This window comes from Crassostrea angulata, chromosome 4 (genome assembly GCF_025612915.1).
Source record: "Crassostrea angulata isolate pt1a10 chromosome 4, ASM2561291v2, whole genome shotgun sequence".
NCBI classification, from domain to species: domain Eukaryota; kingdom Metazoa; phylum Mollusca; class Bivalvia; order Ostreida; family Ostreidae; genus Magallana; species Magallana angulata.
This window is the reverse complement of record NC_069114.1, coordinates 1,126,569-1,142,036: the sequence shown is the minus strand read 5'-3', so window position 1 is coordinate 1,142,036 and position 15,468 is coordinate 1,126,569. Positions and strand designations below refer to the sequence as shown.

General features: G+C 34.7%; 1 protein-coding gene across 1 annotated transcript in view; it reads left to right on the top strand.

Annotated features, from left to right (window-relative positions):
* Positions 1-8,350: 8,350 nt before the first annotated feature.
* LOC128179521 (uncharacterized) overlaps positions 8,351-15,468 on the top strand; it is a 52,342-nt gene continuing 45,224 nt past the window's right edge. The window contains exon 1 of the mRNA XM_052846962.1: positions 8,351-8,484. Within this exon, the coding sequence (XP_052702922.1) occupies positions 8,410-8,484 (75 nt within the window). The 5' untranslated portion in view covers positions 8,351-8,409. The remainder of the gene's footprint in view (positions 8,485-15,468) is intronic.

Below are 15,468 nucleotides of genomic sequence, written 5' to 3'. Positions count from 1 at the left end.
ACCAATGTTGCGTTTTTAAAACTATCCCACTTCTGACACCAATGTTGCGTTTTTAAAACTGTCCGCTTATAAATTATATTTTAATGAACTTGGGTTTTATATATAACCCGGGATGTTGTGAAACGCAACTTGTGGGTCTCCCAAATCTGTATATTGGTACCAAAGAAAACTCAAAGTCAGGATTCAAATAGAATATAAAAATTTCAGTTTATTAAACGAGGATAGTCCCAAGACTCTGGGAGTGTAAATATAACATAAATTAATTCCCAACTCGATGGGATTAAAATACAAATATTACCAATAGCCAAAACCCTTAATAAATATAGCTCTGAATATCCCGCTTAACCGTGCGGGAGTCCCGTTCCTATACAATCTTTTCCCTGTAGCCTATATACTTAAATATAATAAATTGATTAATAAAAGAAGGTTATTGCATCAGCTCCCACTGCTAAATTATCGAGCATTTACCCAACGGGAAATTTCCACGGTCATTTCCAGTGTGTGGATGTTGTCCAGATGTGGACTCGACCGTCTGATCTGCCGTGGCAGATCAAACCAACTGCTGTGCAAACAGCTGAGCTCGTTATTTAAGGCATCGGGCTCGGCCTTTATGACGTCATAACGCATGCTATACAAACCCGCCGTTATGGGGAAAGCAGTAAACAAGATGGGAGAACTGAAACACGTGAATAACGGCGTTTTGACGATATGTATTATCGAAAGGCGATAGAGGGAGTTGTGATTGAGGAATTAATGAAACGAAAGGGTTTAAATGATGCATGGAAATATAAATAAGACCAAATGAATCGTCGAGGAAACTCGGGATAATTTCTCGCCGATATTTTCCACAATGACTTGGTAATTGTAAACAAAGAATACATGAATAAAATATCTTAGTACACAGCGAATGATCATCATACGATGTATTAAACGGAAATTCACTTCTTGATATGGTGTATATGGACTTTTATTGCAACAGGGAATGTGTATTGGGATGTGAGAAATAAATTTCGTAACACAGCTCCCTCCCTTAAAAGCATTCGTCCTCGAATGGAATCAACCATCTGATCTCAAGTGAATTTCTTACCGAACTTAGAAAAAGGTAATTATACTTGTTTTTAACATATCAATACATATAAAACAAATCTTCAATAATATCAACACATATACAAATAGCATCACAAGTAATAATAAACATGTAATATATCATATCATCATTGTTTCATTTCACTTGCAGAATATTCCAACTCCTGGAAGATCCATCCGCAGCTGTTCGTGATGACAGGCACTTCCTAATGGTACTTCACGAAAACTTCAGTCCTGGTAATTTTTCTTTAAATATCAAATGGATTCATTGTTCCCGAAAAATTATCACATAGTCTTTATTCAGTTGAAATCCGCTTTTAAACGACTGGTCCGTATCAAAGGTAGATAATTTATCCTCCTTGGGGTATGCTGAAGGGAGTACTTATCAAGGCTCTCCTGAATTTGTCGAAGGCTTTATTACAGTCTTTGTTCCACACAAATTCAATGTTTTTCTCCATCAAGTTATACAATGGTCTAGCTTTATCGATAAGGTTCCGATGGTACAAGCAAGGACCTCGATGACTGGGTACTTCATTAATACTTCTATGAATAGGCTCATGCTTGATTTCTTCTATTTGTGGAGGGTCAATAGCTACTATAACCCCTTCCTCACTAACAGTATCTCCTAAACAGGATACCACTTCTTGTAAAAGAATACATTTCTTTGGGTTCATTTTTAAATTTGCACCCTTTAACCTCTCAAAAACTTGTGTCAGATTCTCTATATGTTCATCAAAAGTTTTGGACAATATAATAATGTCATCTAAATACACCAAACAGACCTTCCAGGAGAGGTTAGACAATACTCTCTCCATTAATCTTTCAAAAGTGGCTCCGGCATTACACAAGCCGAATGGCATTTTCAAAAATTGCCAATGACCACCCCCCGGGATTGAAAAAGCAGTTTTGGGCTTATCTTCAGGTTTCATCTCCACCTGCCAATACCCACTCTTTAAATCTATAGTGGAGAACCATTTTGCTCCAGACAACGCATCTAACGTAGTATCAATTCTAGGTATAGGATAGCTATCCTTAACAGTGACATCATTTATTTTTCTATAGTCTATACAGAACCGGATTGTCCCGTCCTTTTTCTTAACAAGGACTATGGGAGAACTCCATGGACTGTCTGATGTCTCAATAACTTCCCTTTCTAACATATCATCTATCTCCCTTCTCACTTCGGCCATTTTGGCTAAGGGAATACGCCTAGGGGGTTGTTTAATGGGTCTTGCATTACCCGTATTGATGGAATGTTTAACTAAGTCTGTCTTTCCCATATCTGATGATGAACATGAAAAACTTGATTGGTATTCTTTCAAAAAGTTTGCTAATTTTTGCTTCTCTTCCACACTTATGCTCTCATGAACCTTTTCAATAATCTGTTCTAAATGATCTGGTAAAGCCGAGGGATCCCCCTCATCTCTGTAACACACTGACCTAACTACTTCTGTATCAGCATTTTCTACATCTACGTCTTCAACTCTTTCAATTGTAGCTACCACACTCCCTTTGTAAAGTTTTAAACTCTCACAACTAAAATTCAAAAATCGTAATGGGACATTCTCCCCTGACACCTTAACTAATGACTTTGCCACAAGTACATTTTTCTTCTCCATAAATTTCTCTACTGGTTCAACAATAGCTGGCCCTCTATAAAAATTAGGGCTCTCTACTCTAGCGGGTGCTACAAATTCACAATTGGGAGGAACGACTAAATCCTCTGATAAAACAATTCTGCTACATTCCGTAATCTCTGATTGGTCACTAAAATAAGGGATCTCTACTCCCTGTATCCTAAATAATCTCTGCTTCATACAAATACCACAAGCAAACTTTGACATAAAGTCAACTCCTAATATACAACTATTTTCAATTTCCGCTATGACTACATTGTGGAAATATTCCGAATTTCCAAGAAAAATACTGAGTGTACACTCTCCCACTACTGGGATGTCATCTCCCTTAGCTGATTTCAATCTAAGGCTACTTTCAGTTATAACTAAATCTGATCTATTTTCTAAATCTACTTCTCTTAATAATTTGGGGTTAATAATTGTCACACTTGATCCGGTATCCACTAAAATTGTTGTATTAGCATTCCCAATCTTCCCTGCTATAAAAATTCCTTCATTGCCTAGTTTTACATCTCCCACTATTATGCTCTTGGGAACTGACTTAGGAAGTGTAGAGATGGGATTGTTTTTACTCTTCTCAATACTTTCATTTTTATTTGTACACTCTGTTTTCTTATCTCTTGATACCGGATCTTCCCCTTTAGTTTTCTTTATTGACTGTTTCCGAGGCTTGTTCCCATAGGACGCCGACTTTCGCCCCTTAAACCCGACGTTTGACCGTTTGACTGGTCTCTATTTTGACAGTGATAGCTGTCATTAAACCTATGGTTTTTCCACTGAGGGATTCCCATATTATGGTTTCTGAACTGATTATTTCCCCCATTATACCTATTTTGATAACTTCTCCCATTGTCACAATTTCTGAAACTGGGATTTCTCTGCATTTGTGGAAGTCTACCAAAATTTTGGGAGTTCTGGTTTGTTTGACTTAAGGTATCCTGAATGTTTTTCAGGAGAGATATAATTTCTTTATTTTCATCTTTTGGGGCATTGGAAGAAACAACGTTTATTGGTCTTTGCCTCTGGGCATCTGCCATTTTGTATGTTTCCAATCTTATGGCCATAATTTCAGCCTCCCCTATATCTCTTACCCGGGATTCTCTGAGCCGTAACCGCATGTTAGGATCTGGGAGGGCATCTATAAAATGATCGAGTGCCAAAATGTTTAACAAGTTTGGGTCACCTGTAGGATAGGCTTGACGGACTAACTTTTTAATAGACTGGGATAGTTCCGATAGAGATTCTTTGGTTCCCATTACTCTATTTTTCAGTTTTGCCCTGAACATTTCTGATCTTTCCACTGACCCATAGCGCATGCTGAGAACTTTGACTAGGGAATCAAAGTCCCTTATTTGAATTTCACTTAGCTCTCCCAATACTGCTCTAGCATTCCCAGTAAGACTACTGGCTAGATAAAGGGATTTGGTACAATAATCCCACCCATGCAAATCAACCAGTATTTTGAATTGGGATAAATATTCCTCAAAATCTTCAGACCCATCATATGTTTGAGGTTTTAGAGATACTGTGGGCTTTGGATTGAACACCATATTTTGACGACTATTTTCGTTTCTATTGACCCTTTGAAATGGGGGATATGGGACTCTGTCACAGTGGAAACTCTCCCCTGCCCCTACAAATGGTAAATGCCTGGGATTTACATGTTCTGTATGTCTCCCATACTCTGACTGGGAATTTCCATTAACATTGTTTTCCAGCATCCCAATTCTCTCTTGTAAACCTCGGGACGTTTCCCTAATGTGGGACAATTCTTCACCCAAATCTTGTTTCATGCAAACCACATCCCTATTCATTGTTTCAATAGCTTTTAACAATAATTCATTTACATTTTCAGACGCTGTGGGAGCTGATGATATATCGGGAGAACAAGAATTTCTGAAGTCACTCCCCCCTTGAGATGCATCTTCGATTATCCCAACTGATCTTGGATTGAAGATTATCTCACCGGAATCTCCCAATGGACTATTCTCCCGGGACATTTTCACACAAAAATTTATAGAAAATTTACTACTAAAAAAAATGTTATTTTGAGTTTATGTTCTTTGTCCAATCAGATATATTGGGAATAAAAAAAATAATCCCACTTCTGACACCAATGTTGCGTTTTTAAAACTATCCCACTTCTGACACCAATGTTGCGTTTTTAAAACTATCCCACTTCTGACACCAATGTTGCGTTTTTAAAACTGTCCGCTTATAAATTATATTTTAATGAACTTGGGTTTTATATATAACCCGGGATGTTGTGAAACGCAACTTGTGGGTCTCCCAAATCTGTATATTGGTACCAAAGAAAACTCAAAGTCAGGATTCAAATAGAATATAGATATTTCAGTTTATTAAACGAGGATAGTCCCAAGACTCTGGGAGTGTAAATATAACATAAATTAATTCCCAACTCGATGGGATTAAAATACAAATATTACCAATAGCCAAAACCCTTAATAAATATAGCTCTGAATATCCCGCTTAACCGTGCGGGAGTCCCGTTCCTATACAATATTTTCCCTGTAGCCTATATACTTAAATATAATAAATTGATTAATAAAAGAAGGTTATTGCATCAGCTCCCACTGCTAAATTATCGAGCATTTACCCAACGGGAAATTTCCACGGTCATTTCCAGTGTGTGGATGTTGTCCAGATGTGGACTCGACCGTCTGATCTGCCGTGGCAGATCAAACCAACTGCTGTGCAAACAGCTGAGCTCGTTATTTAAGGCATCGGGCTCGGCCTTTATGACGTCATAACGCATGCTATACAAACCCGCCGTTATGGGGAAAGCAGTAAACAAGATGGGAGAACTGAAACACGTGAATAACGGCGTTTTGACGATATGTATTATCGAAAGGCGATAGAGGGAGTTGTGATTGAGGAATTAATGAAACGAAAGGGTTTAAATGATGCATGGAAATATAAATAAGACCAAATGAATCGTCGAGGAAACTCGGGATAATTTCTCGCCGATATTTTCCACAATGACTTGGTAATTGTAAACAAAGAATACATGAATAAAATATCTTAGTACACAGCGAATGATCATCATACGATGTATTAAACGGAAATTCACTTCTTGATATGGTGTATATGGACTTTTATTGCAACAGGGAATGTGTATTGGGATGTGAGAAATAAATTTCGTAACATATATAGTGACAAACTGACAGAAGGCATAATAATGTATTATATGATTTATATTATAAATATGACATAATGCAATATTTAATTTTATATCATTGTATTGATTAACATGTGAACATATGATTATCATAAAAAAAATTATCAGATGATATACGATATTTTGTCAAAACAGAATCCATGAATATCCAAGATCATAGAGTATGATTTTCATATAAAATGATAAAGGTGGTCTTATGAAGGTGATGTCTCATAAGGGTGATGCTCCGTCTCGGTGAGCTTAGTAATCTATGATTACCTATGTTTTGTTTTGTATCACAACTGGTCAATTTTATTCTGACATTATTCTCCTAAAAGGAAACGGTGTATATTGCGTCTTCATACCTATTTCTAAACGTACTGATTCAAAACGTATTGATTGAAAGACTTGTTGTTTTTTTTTCTATGTGAAGGCTTAAAATGTGCACTGAGTTTATCAGATATTATTTTGATAGAACATAGTTATTATTTTAAAAATTAAGTTAAACTCCAAATTCTTTGTTACAATGATTTAATATTGTATATATCTGGCAAATAAAATTGACATTGTTAACATTCCGTTAGATGAAATGTATAGTGATTTATAATTCCTTTTTAAATTAAAGTATGATGCACTTGAATTTCTTTGTTACTTTATTTATTTTAATTCCGCGAATCAAAGATGAAATGCCCTACAAAATTCACTTTGAAAAGACCTTTGGATTTCTCGAACTTTTTAATTCGTCTTAGCAAAACGTCTTTTGTAACATACCGTATATCCATTTATGTTCGCAAGGTTATCAATACGCAGAAATTATATCCAGTATTATTTGCAATGAGAAACTTTGTAAATTGGTAAAAAATGACTAGCGCAAATAAAAGAAAAGGTACAAATCGCCTACCACATTTTCGCATATTGTATCTTTTTTAAATCAAAAAAATCCGCATCATCAGAATGTTATGTATGAATCCCACTATACTAATACTTAGCAATAACAATTAAAGATGTTAATTTTTTTATACTACACTTAAATCCTTTGTTTAACATATTTGCTTACAATTATCCATTATTTTTACATCATTTGCTAAACACTTCATTACCTCCATTCACCAATATTGCAACTGATAATGAATGAGCATAAATTTTCTGAAAATCCGAAATTACGAATGATGGACATTACTCATGGCATTATCATTCTCTAAAATATTAAACATATAAAAGGGCTGATTTAGAGAGGACTTTTTATTTTATTTTTTACATTATTCCTTCAAAATGTTTTATGCATTCATATATCGTGGTAGCAAATTTTAAATTTTAATTGTTCAATGAGTGATCTACTGTAATCAGAGATTGTGAGACATTTTTTTTTCATATGACCTCATGTTAATGCAATGTATACTTTTAAGAAGCTTCTGGAATTGGATACATGTATCAGTTCTACGTCCAATCAAGCAAAGCCTAACTTATATTAACTGCACTTTGTTGAGTTCACACATCAGGCTTAAATAATGATATTCTACAAATTCTGTGCATTCTTACTGACAGTGTAGGTAGCTGATCATTGTATAATCAATCTGGTGGATAGCTCACGGATTTGTTTAATGATGCGATTTGTATCTTAGATTTGTTTATACTTGGGCGGATCTGTGAAAGAAGAATACCTAGATGTTTTACAACGAAAAGGTTGTATTTGTGATACATAGTTGAAAAGAACAGGCATGAAAAATACGCTAACCCTCATATGTGTGAATGACACAGTCATTACCTGTAGAATGGCTTGGTGTCTATTACATTGTACCTTCTGGCTTTTTAACAACTTAAAGGAGAGTATTATACTATGTATCTAACTTAATTGTAAAGTATATTTAACTCCTGACAAGAGCTGAAGTAAAGAGCTACACTTTAATGTGATGTATAAATTTCTCTTCATTCCCATTAGCATATTGATATCTCAAACATGCATCTTAACATACGTACAAAGATACACACTTCGTCGAATTCATTTGAATGATTTCAACTTAAAATACAATGGTATCTCATTAAACTAAAGGTGATCGTAAATTAACAATATATGGCGTATTGGTTTGGTATATACAATTACTAAAATTTTGTTCATAAAAAAGCGTTATCAGTTACTCAAAAATCTTTTACGATGAAGATCTCCTAAAATTTAACATCAAAATCGACAATGAAGTTTTTTTAATTTACGAATACAAAAACGTAAAGGAAAACCTGTGTTTTTAATAGATACCGGTATTAGGTAAAATAATGCTTTAAAAAATACATTTGCAACCAAGCGTTTCCGTCGGTAATAAAATGATACCTCTTCAAATCACCCGAGTGTGACAGGTGCCGGGTACTTAAGATTCCGTTTTAGTTTCAGTTACGCACATCTAACGAGACATTCACTGAGTTTAGTGACAAGAAACTTGTTGTGAACCCCCCCCCCCCCAACAAAAAAAACAAAAAAAACCCCAACAACCTAGTGAGTTTGGTTACGGTTATAACATGGAGCTTCGAATAAGATTGTGTGCTACTTTATTAGGAATATTCCTGTCTGTTGGTCTGCTGCAGTACGAGTGTGTGAGTATAAGATTGTATCTACCTATATCTATCAATCACAATTGCACATGTGAACCATGAATATATAAGTATTCCTATTTTAATCTATCAGAACTGTATACATATGATATTAGGTTTGTATCGTTTATATCACAATATTTACATATACTGTGTAATTTCTCCTATATATCGTCTGTAAACTTATAAGATTCAAAGATTTATAGAAACTGACAAGATTAAAATCTACAGTAAACTATCCAGTTTTAGCCAATTTATCAATCGGTCGCAACCTTCTGCAACATAAAAAAATATCACGGACTGCATGAATGATGATGTCAGACACAATTTCCCCAAATGGGCAATGTATTTGCTCTGCAATGTCGCTACATTCATATCACCAAAGAAATCAATTAACTGTTTAAGATTCACATTATTACAACTACCTTCAGTGTAAAAACAAGTTACATTTTGTCCACTTTTATACACAATGTTGTGTTTGAATAAATATTTCTCTGAATTTACAATTCATATCGAATCATTCTTATAGTTCTACCTACGCGGGTATGATAAGGCAACTCACAGCGATCAAATTCCTCTGATCGATATGACGTCACAATAAGCAGCATGATGTCATATTTTACTCAGAAACATGTCGATTTTAACTTTATCTCTGGTTTAAATTATAAAAACTACAGACATAAAATATCACTAGAAACTCTTCTAACTGAATATATCTTTGATTTCTCTCTATTACGTATAATTATCATTGATGACGTCACAAGCATGTTTAAAAGAGAAGATCATGTCGGGAGACAAATTATCGGAATGCAGTGTAAACAATGCCGAAATAAGACTTATTTAATACAGATACCTAAGATTTAGATGAGTGTCAGTTAGAATATAATCAGGATACTACAGACATGGATATTTTGTTTAATCAGCGAGTGTTATAAGGTAAGCGGATCGACATTTATATGGCTTGACCAGCCTTTCCTCTGTCAGTGTGTACAAAAAATGGCAAAAGTGTAACACTACCCCGGATATTAGGAAAGATGATTTTGGTAAATATCAACGGTATATGACCTAAACTACCTGAAAAGTGCTGCTAGAATCGTGTGGTTTGTTGTTTTAAACGAAAAATACGTAGTATTTTCAATGAAATTTTAGAAGTTGAGAGGGTTTCTGATAAATATTTACAATATTTATTTTATGCGATGTACAATAGGATTCTAGCAGTAATATTAATAAACATGAACTAATTGCCAATCGAATAATTGTAGCAAACATACAAATGAACTTCGGGGTAGTGTTACACTTTTTGATTTTTTGTTAAGGTAAAAAATTGATATATTTTTAACTGTCACGTGATACCATGGCACGGCAGTTTCAAAGATTGAGTCGATTCCGAAGTAGAAAAATAATATCTTGGTGAACTCTTTCACTTGGTACTAATATCCCGCGCTGTTTTTATAAAAATATACATTTTTTAAATTGATTATAATTTGACGGTCATTTAACTCGGAGTTGCCTTAACCTACCCGCGTATGCTCTACGTACATTCATGTAATATAACATGCACCCATATCGATAATAGACATGAAACGCCAGCTTTCTAAAGTAAAACTTTGATTTACATTAAAGAAAAATCCGGACGTTTTGTTTTTGAATTGAGGAAACGCTATTATTACATGGTTTATGTTTAATTCTAACAGATTAAATACACATTGTTTAATCTTGCAATTTATAACTCGTTAATTTATAATGCTCCATTGTGCTTCGAATATTTCAAATAGATATCTTACATACCTGTCATTCAATATATGGCATGAAAAGTCATGTTTTTTTTTTTAATATATCTTCTTCCCTTCTCTATGTTACCGGGAAATAATTTCAATCGTAATTAGTTTAAACATAGTGGTGTCATATAATACCATAGTGAGACTACTTCCAGGAAGACTTGTTATATAGTGAGTCATCGCCTTGACGGAGGGAAAGCTATGTATTGAGTCTTCCCCCATCCGACTATAGTGAGGTTTTTCACTTACGCATTAGGTTTGAGTTTTATTTAACTGTAGGTTTATTAGAAACTGTTAATGAGACTTCCCTGCTATTCATTGGGTTTTGGTTTTGATGGATATGTGTATAACATGTAGAAATTGTTTAAAAAAAATATTTTTAGTATTGAAATATAATCATACAAATTAAAGAAAAATTCATATTTATTCAAGCAGATCTACAAATCAATTTTGATATCACATAGTAGGGCAAAGCAAACCATATTAGGATATCTTTAAGGAATTTACATAAAAATTCAGATGACTACATTTATAAGTACTCGCATTTATTCATTTGATGCGCGCAACAAATTAATGGATTGTATTCAAACAAGGACACAAAGGTCATTACAAGTTAAGTCTACATGCCGGAAGAATGGCTGTATAGTGAGAATTCCCCGGGCAGGTGAGGGGGAGGAGACTTGATACTATATAGCCAGTCTTCCAAGGGAATCTCACTATACAACTCTACTTTCTAATTCGACTGCATTGATTTAAAAGGAACAAACATTTGAATAATCATACATCTAAATTTAGATAGCGGCGACATACACATCAAGAAGAACAACGACAACAAAGATCCTGGCTTTCTAAAAAATGGCATATGTCTAAGATACAAAACATGGTTTTATAAATGTTATCAAGGCATTTTAATTCCAAGAGGGGTAGTTCTTGCAAACACTGCATTTTTTCACCTTTATAAGTTATATTTAATTTTTGCACCGAAAAGTTCAGCTTTAGATTGCTGATGATTTCTGAAACGCCGATACACATGAGTGAAGATCGTGATAGTGTAATTGAGCCCTTCTGATAGCTATTATACAGAGTATTAAAGAACCCAGTATTAAATATCGACGTCGACCTAGTCTGTTCACCTCTAAAATGCAGACTGTGGTTATGTTGAAAAAACATTCTAAACACAGGAATGTGAAACCCAATATAATAAAAAGAATTTGAAAAGGTAATTCGTTTTCTGTTCACACAATTACGCAGACCCATTTAATGCTTATTAATTCATTAATTAGATTGAAGTTTTTTATGCATTTTTCAATATCAATTTGTTTAGCACATTTCATTGTTGTTTCATTGTTTTCACAGAGTGGCTTAATTTAGCAGTGATGTTTACTTAAGATATTCGTTTGTCACATTCATATTAGTTATAAACCTGGATTTTTCAAAATGTAATAAAAAAACTGACCTTACATTTACATCACAAAGTAATGTGAGCTCCGTATCTCGCTTATAAATCGACAAATGACGTACACATTTAGTTGACTATTAGAAATTTTTGAAGCAATGCTAATATTAAAAATTAAAAAAAAACACAAAAAACCACACAAAACAAAATCAAATCATGACCAAAATAGTGACTATGCCACTTTCATTACATCAGTACAGTTTGATTTTTAAGTTTTGTGTCACTTAAATGTTTTCAAATTGTAATAATAATATTAAAAAATAATTAATAATAAGAAACTTAAGGTAAGATTTGGTAAATCTATGAACGTCAAAAAGGTCTTTGTAATTATTAATAGTCGTATTTCGTAAAGTCGTATTTCTATTTGAGATTGTATTGAGCAATTTTTACAAAGAAAATGATTTCTTAATATCCATATGGTCAGAAATGTGTTACTTGTTTGGAAGCATCCTCAGATAGTGAATATTCAAATTTATGAGTTTTTTGATTTGACGTCAAGAAATATGGACTGACCCATCACATTAGGGGCCCAAAGGGATAAAAAGTAGTTGTCCTTGTTCTATCAAATGTGTACGTGGATTTACCCCGGGTTGTACCTGGATAACACATTCTTGTTCTATGTAAACCAAACAAAATCAGTTTCCCATGCCCAAGCAAGGTTTTTTTTTCTTCTAAGGTATACCATTTATGTATTTAATGCATTTGGCAGTCACATCTAACGCGTTATGCCGTCACGTTATTTACCTCTAGCAAAAGTCGTTTTACGGGCTATATAGGAAATAAGGTTTATTATCCATAGCTCTTTACTAATGAGTATTTGGTAATATGTACCCGAACCAAAATTGTTCATCTTATATTTACACGACTCGATATGATACCAAAAGACAAAACCTTTAGTATCTCAAAAATTAGATATTTTTTAAAAGGAACATTAAAGATAATATGCCCAGAATAATGCTGTCAACAATATGATGCCGTGAAAATTAAACTTAACGATTTCTTAAAGTAAACAATTGGTCGCTCCATGAACGTTATTTTAGATATCTCAAAAAATGAAAATCATGGTTGAAATTTTAAAGTTTAAAAAACAAGAGATTTCCTTACGTACAATTAAAAAAGAGGCCAAGTGGCCTCAACGGTCACCTGCGTAGCATATAACCCATACACAAACTTGTCGAGGAGTCTATTTAATGCATTTAATAAAGTTTCATTATGGAGTAGAACAATCATAAATTCGTAATGACGACTACCTCCCTACCTGAACTCTTTCAAAAAGAACTATGTAACCTATAATTTAGTGAAAAACAAAAACATGAATTCAGTTTTCCTATCAAGTGTGTGGTGTGGGAATAACGAAGATAATTTTTGATAAATTATATGCAGTAACACTTATACATCAATTTTGGTCATGCCTTAGAGTCAAAATAGAGTTAAATATTTTAGTAGAGGACTTCCTGGTAAACATAATTATGATGTCAGTTTTTCATACATATATGTGAGAATAATGAAGAAGATTTTAAATATTATATGCATTAACACTATATTGCCCCCCCCCCCCCCCCCCCAATTCCCCCTGTTCTGAACCACTAACCCAGGGGCCATGAATTTCACAATTTTGGTAGAGGAGATAGTGCACAACATAAACATCTATTCAGTTTTTTTGCCCACATGTGTTGGAGTAAAGAAGCGTTTATCATGCTTTTAGTTTGAAACAAATGCACGTGGGAGTAGAAAAGAAGATTTTCTAAAATTTAATAAATTTTAAATATACTAGCGGGAAAAAAAACTGTGCATTATAAAATTTATCATGCTTTTAGTTTTAAACAAATGCACATTGGAGTAGAAAAGAAGATTTTCTAAGATTTAATAAATTTTAAATATACTAGCGGGAAAAAAAAACTGTGCATTATAAAATTTAGTATAATTTTTCTAAATCTATTGTTTGCATTTATAAAATCTAAACAATCAATACTGGTAATGTTTTTTTATAATATCAGATTGTAACCGTCCGGGTGCACGGACTGTTTCATGGTTAGTGAGCACCTGTTATTTATTAAAAAATGTGTACGCATGAGTTTTACGGGGCATACTGTTTGCAATAAGAACCGTAAAGGTTTTGTTTAAACTCTTTTTTGTTATGGAAATCACTTTAGTTACAACACAATTTACCCCTATGTAGTGCTACGACTCAACGAAAACCAATGTAAACGTGCCGTTTGGATGCTGCAAGCTGGAATGGCACAAAATACTGTAGCAAGACACTTTAGAGTTCATCGGAACACCATCCAGACATTATGGAGACGTTTTCAACAATCTGGCAACACTCAGGATCGACCGCGCTTTGGGCGAGCTCCTGTGACGTCACGTCAGCAGGACAACCACATTTGACATGTGTATCTGAGAAATCGTTTCCAGACAACAAGTTTGACTGCTGGTAGCATCCCAGGGCTTCGACCAATTAGTCTAAAAATTGTGCGTAATCGTCTGCGCGAGCAAAACATCAGAACAAGACGTCCAGCAGTGCGCACAGCACTGATTCAACGTCATCGTATTGCCAGCCTAGCGTGGTGTACACGACATATGCGATTCAGAATACAGAATTGGGCCAATATTCTGTTCACTGATGAATCCAGATTTAATTTAGATAGCGGTGACGGCCGTTGTAGGGTGTATCGTCGCGTTGGTGAGCGTTACCGGGACGCTTGTGTTGTGCAACGTCGACAATTTGGTGGAGGTAGCGTTATGGTGTGGGGTGGAATTTCAGCACGTGGAAGGACCCCTCTACAAATTGGCAATGGAAATCTTACCGGCGTATGCTATCGAGATGAAATTATTCAGCGTCACGTGATACCCTTCATACAGAGACATCAAAATCACATCACTCTACAGCAAGACAACGCAAGGCCACACGTTGCACGTGTAGTCAGGGACTTGTTTGTTCAACATAATGTCGATGTCTTGCATTGGCCAGCTGTTTCCCCCGATTTGTCGCCGATCGAGCACGTCCTGGATGAAATGGAAAGACGTTTACGCCGTTTACCAAATCAGCCAGAAACATTTGTTGATTTAGGCCAGGCTTTAACCAGCATCTGGAACAACATCCCTCAAGCATTTCTAAACACTTAAGTGGCATCAATGAGACGTCGCTGTCAAGCATGCGTGAACGCAAATAGTGGTCACACGCGATATTAATTTTGTTAATTCAATTTCAAATAACGGTAACTTTCGAGTGTGCTGAAATTGACGTTATTCGACGTTGACATTAATGTGTTATGTTGTTACGAATGCATGTGCTAACAGTATCGCAAAAAATTAAAGGACGAGTGCACTTATGGGCCCCGGTAAAAAGATGTTAAAAAATGAAGATTCAAATTAAGCATATTTTTCCCCTATTATCACCTATTGATATCTATTCCATAAGAATTAACAATTTTTAGCACTGAATTTGTTGTATATCAAAAGCACTAAGCTTTACAACATAGATGGGGTCAGCCGACACTCATGATTTTGTATACTAAATTGAGGACGGGCATTCATTTTAAGGCCTGTGTTTATTGTCAGCCTAACCGAGTACAAACTTGTGAAAAAGAAAAAGCACCCATTATACATTTAGAAAACTCCTGTGAAAATAAGAAGTTTGTACTACATTAAACTGGTACCTTAAAATGAAAAAGTATGAAAATTTCAAGGTTTTTCCTATAGCAAGCGAAAGCTCTTACCTGCGTGACCCATGTTTGAACCCACGCATGGAAT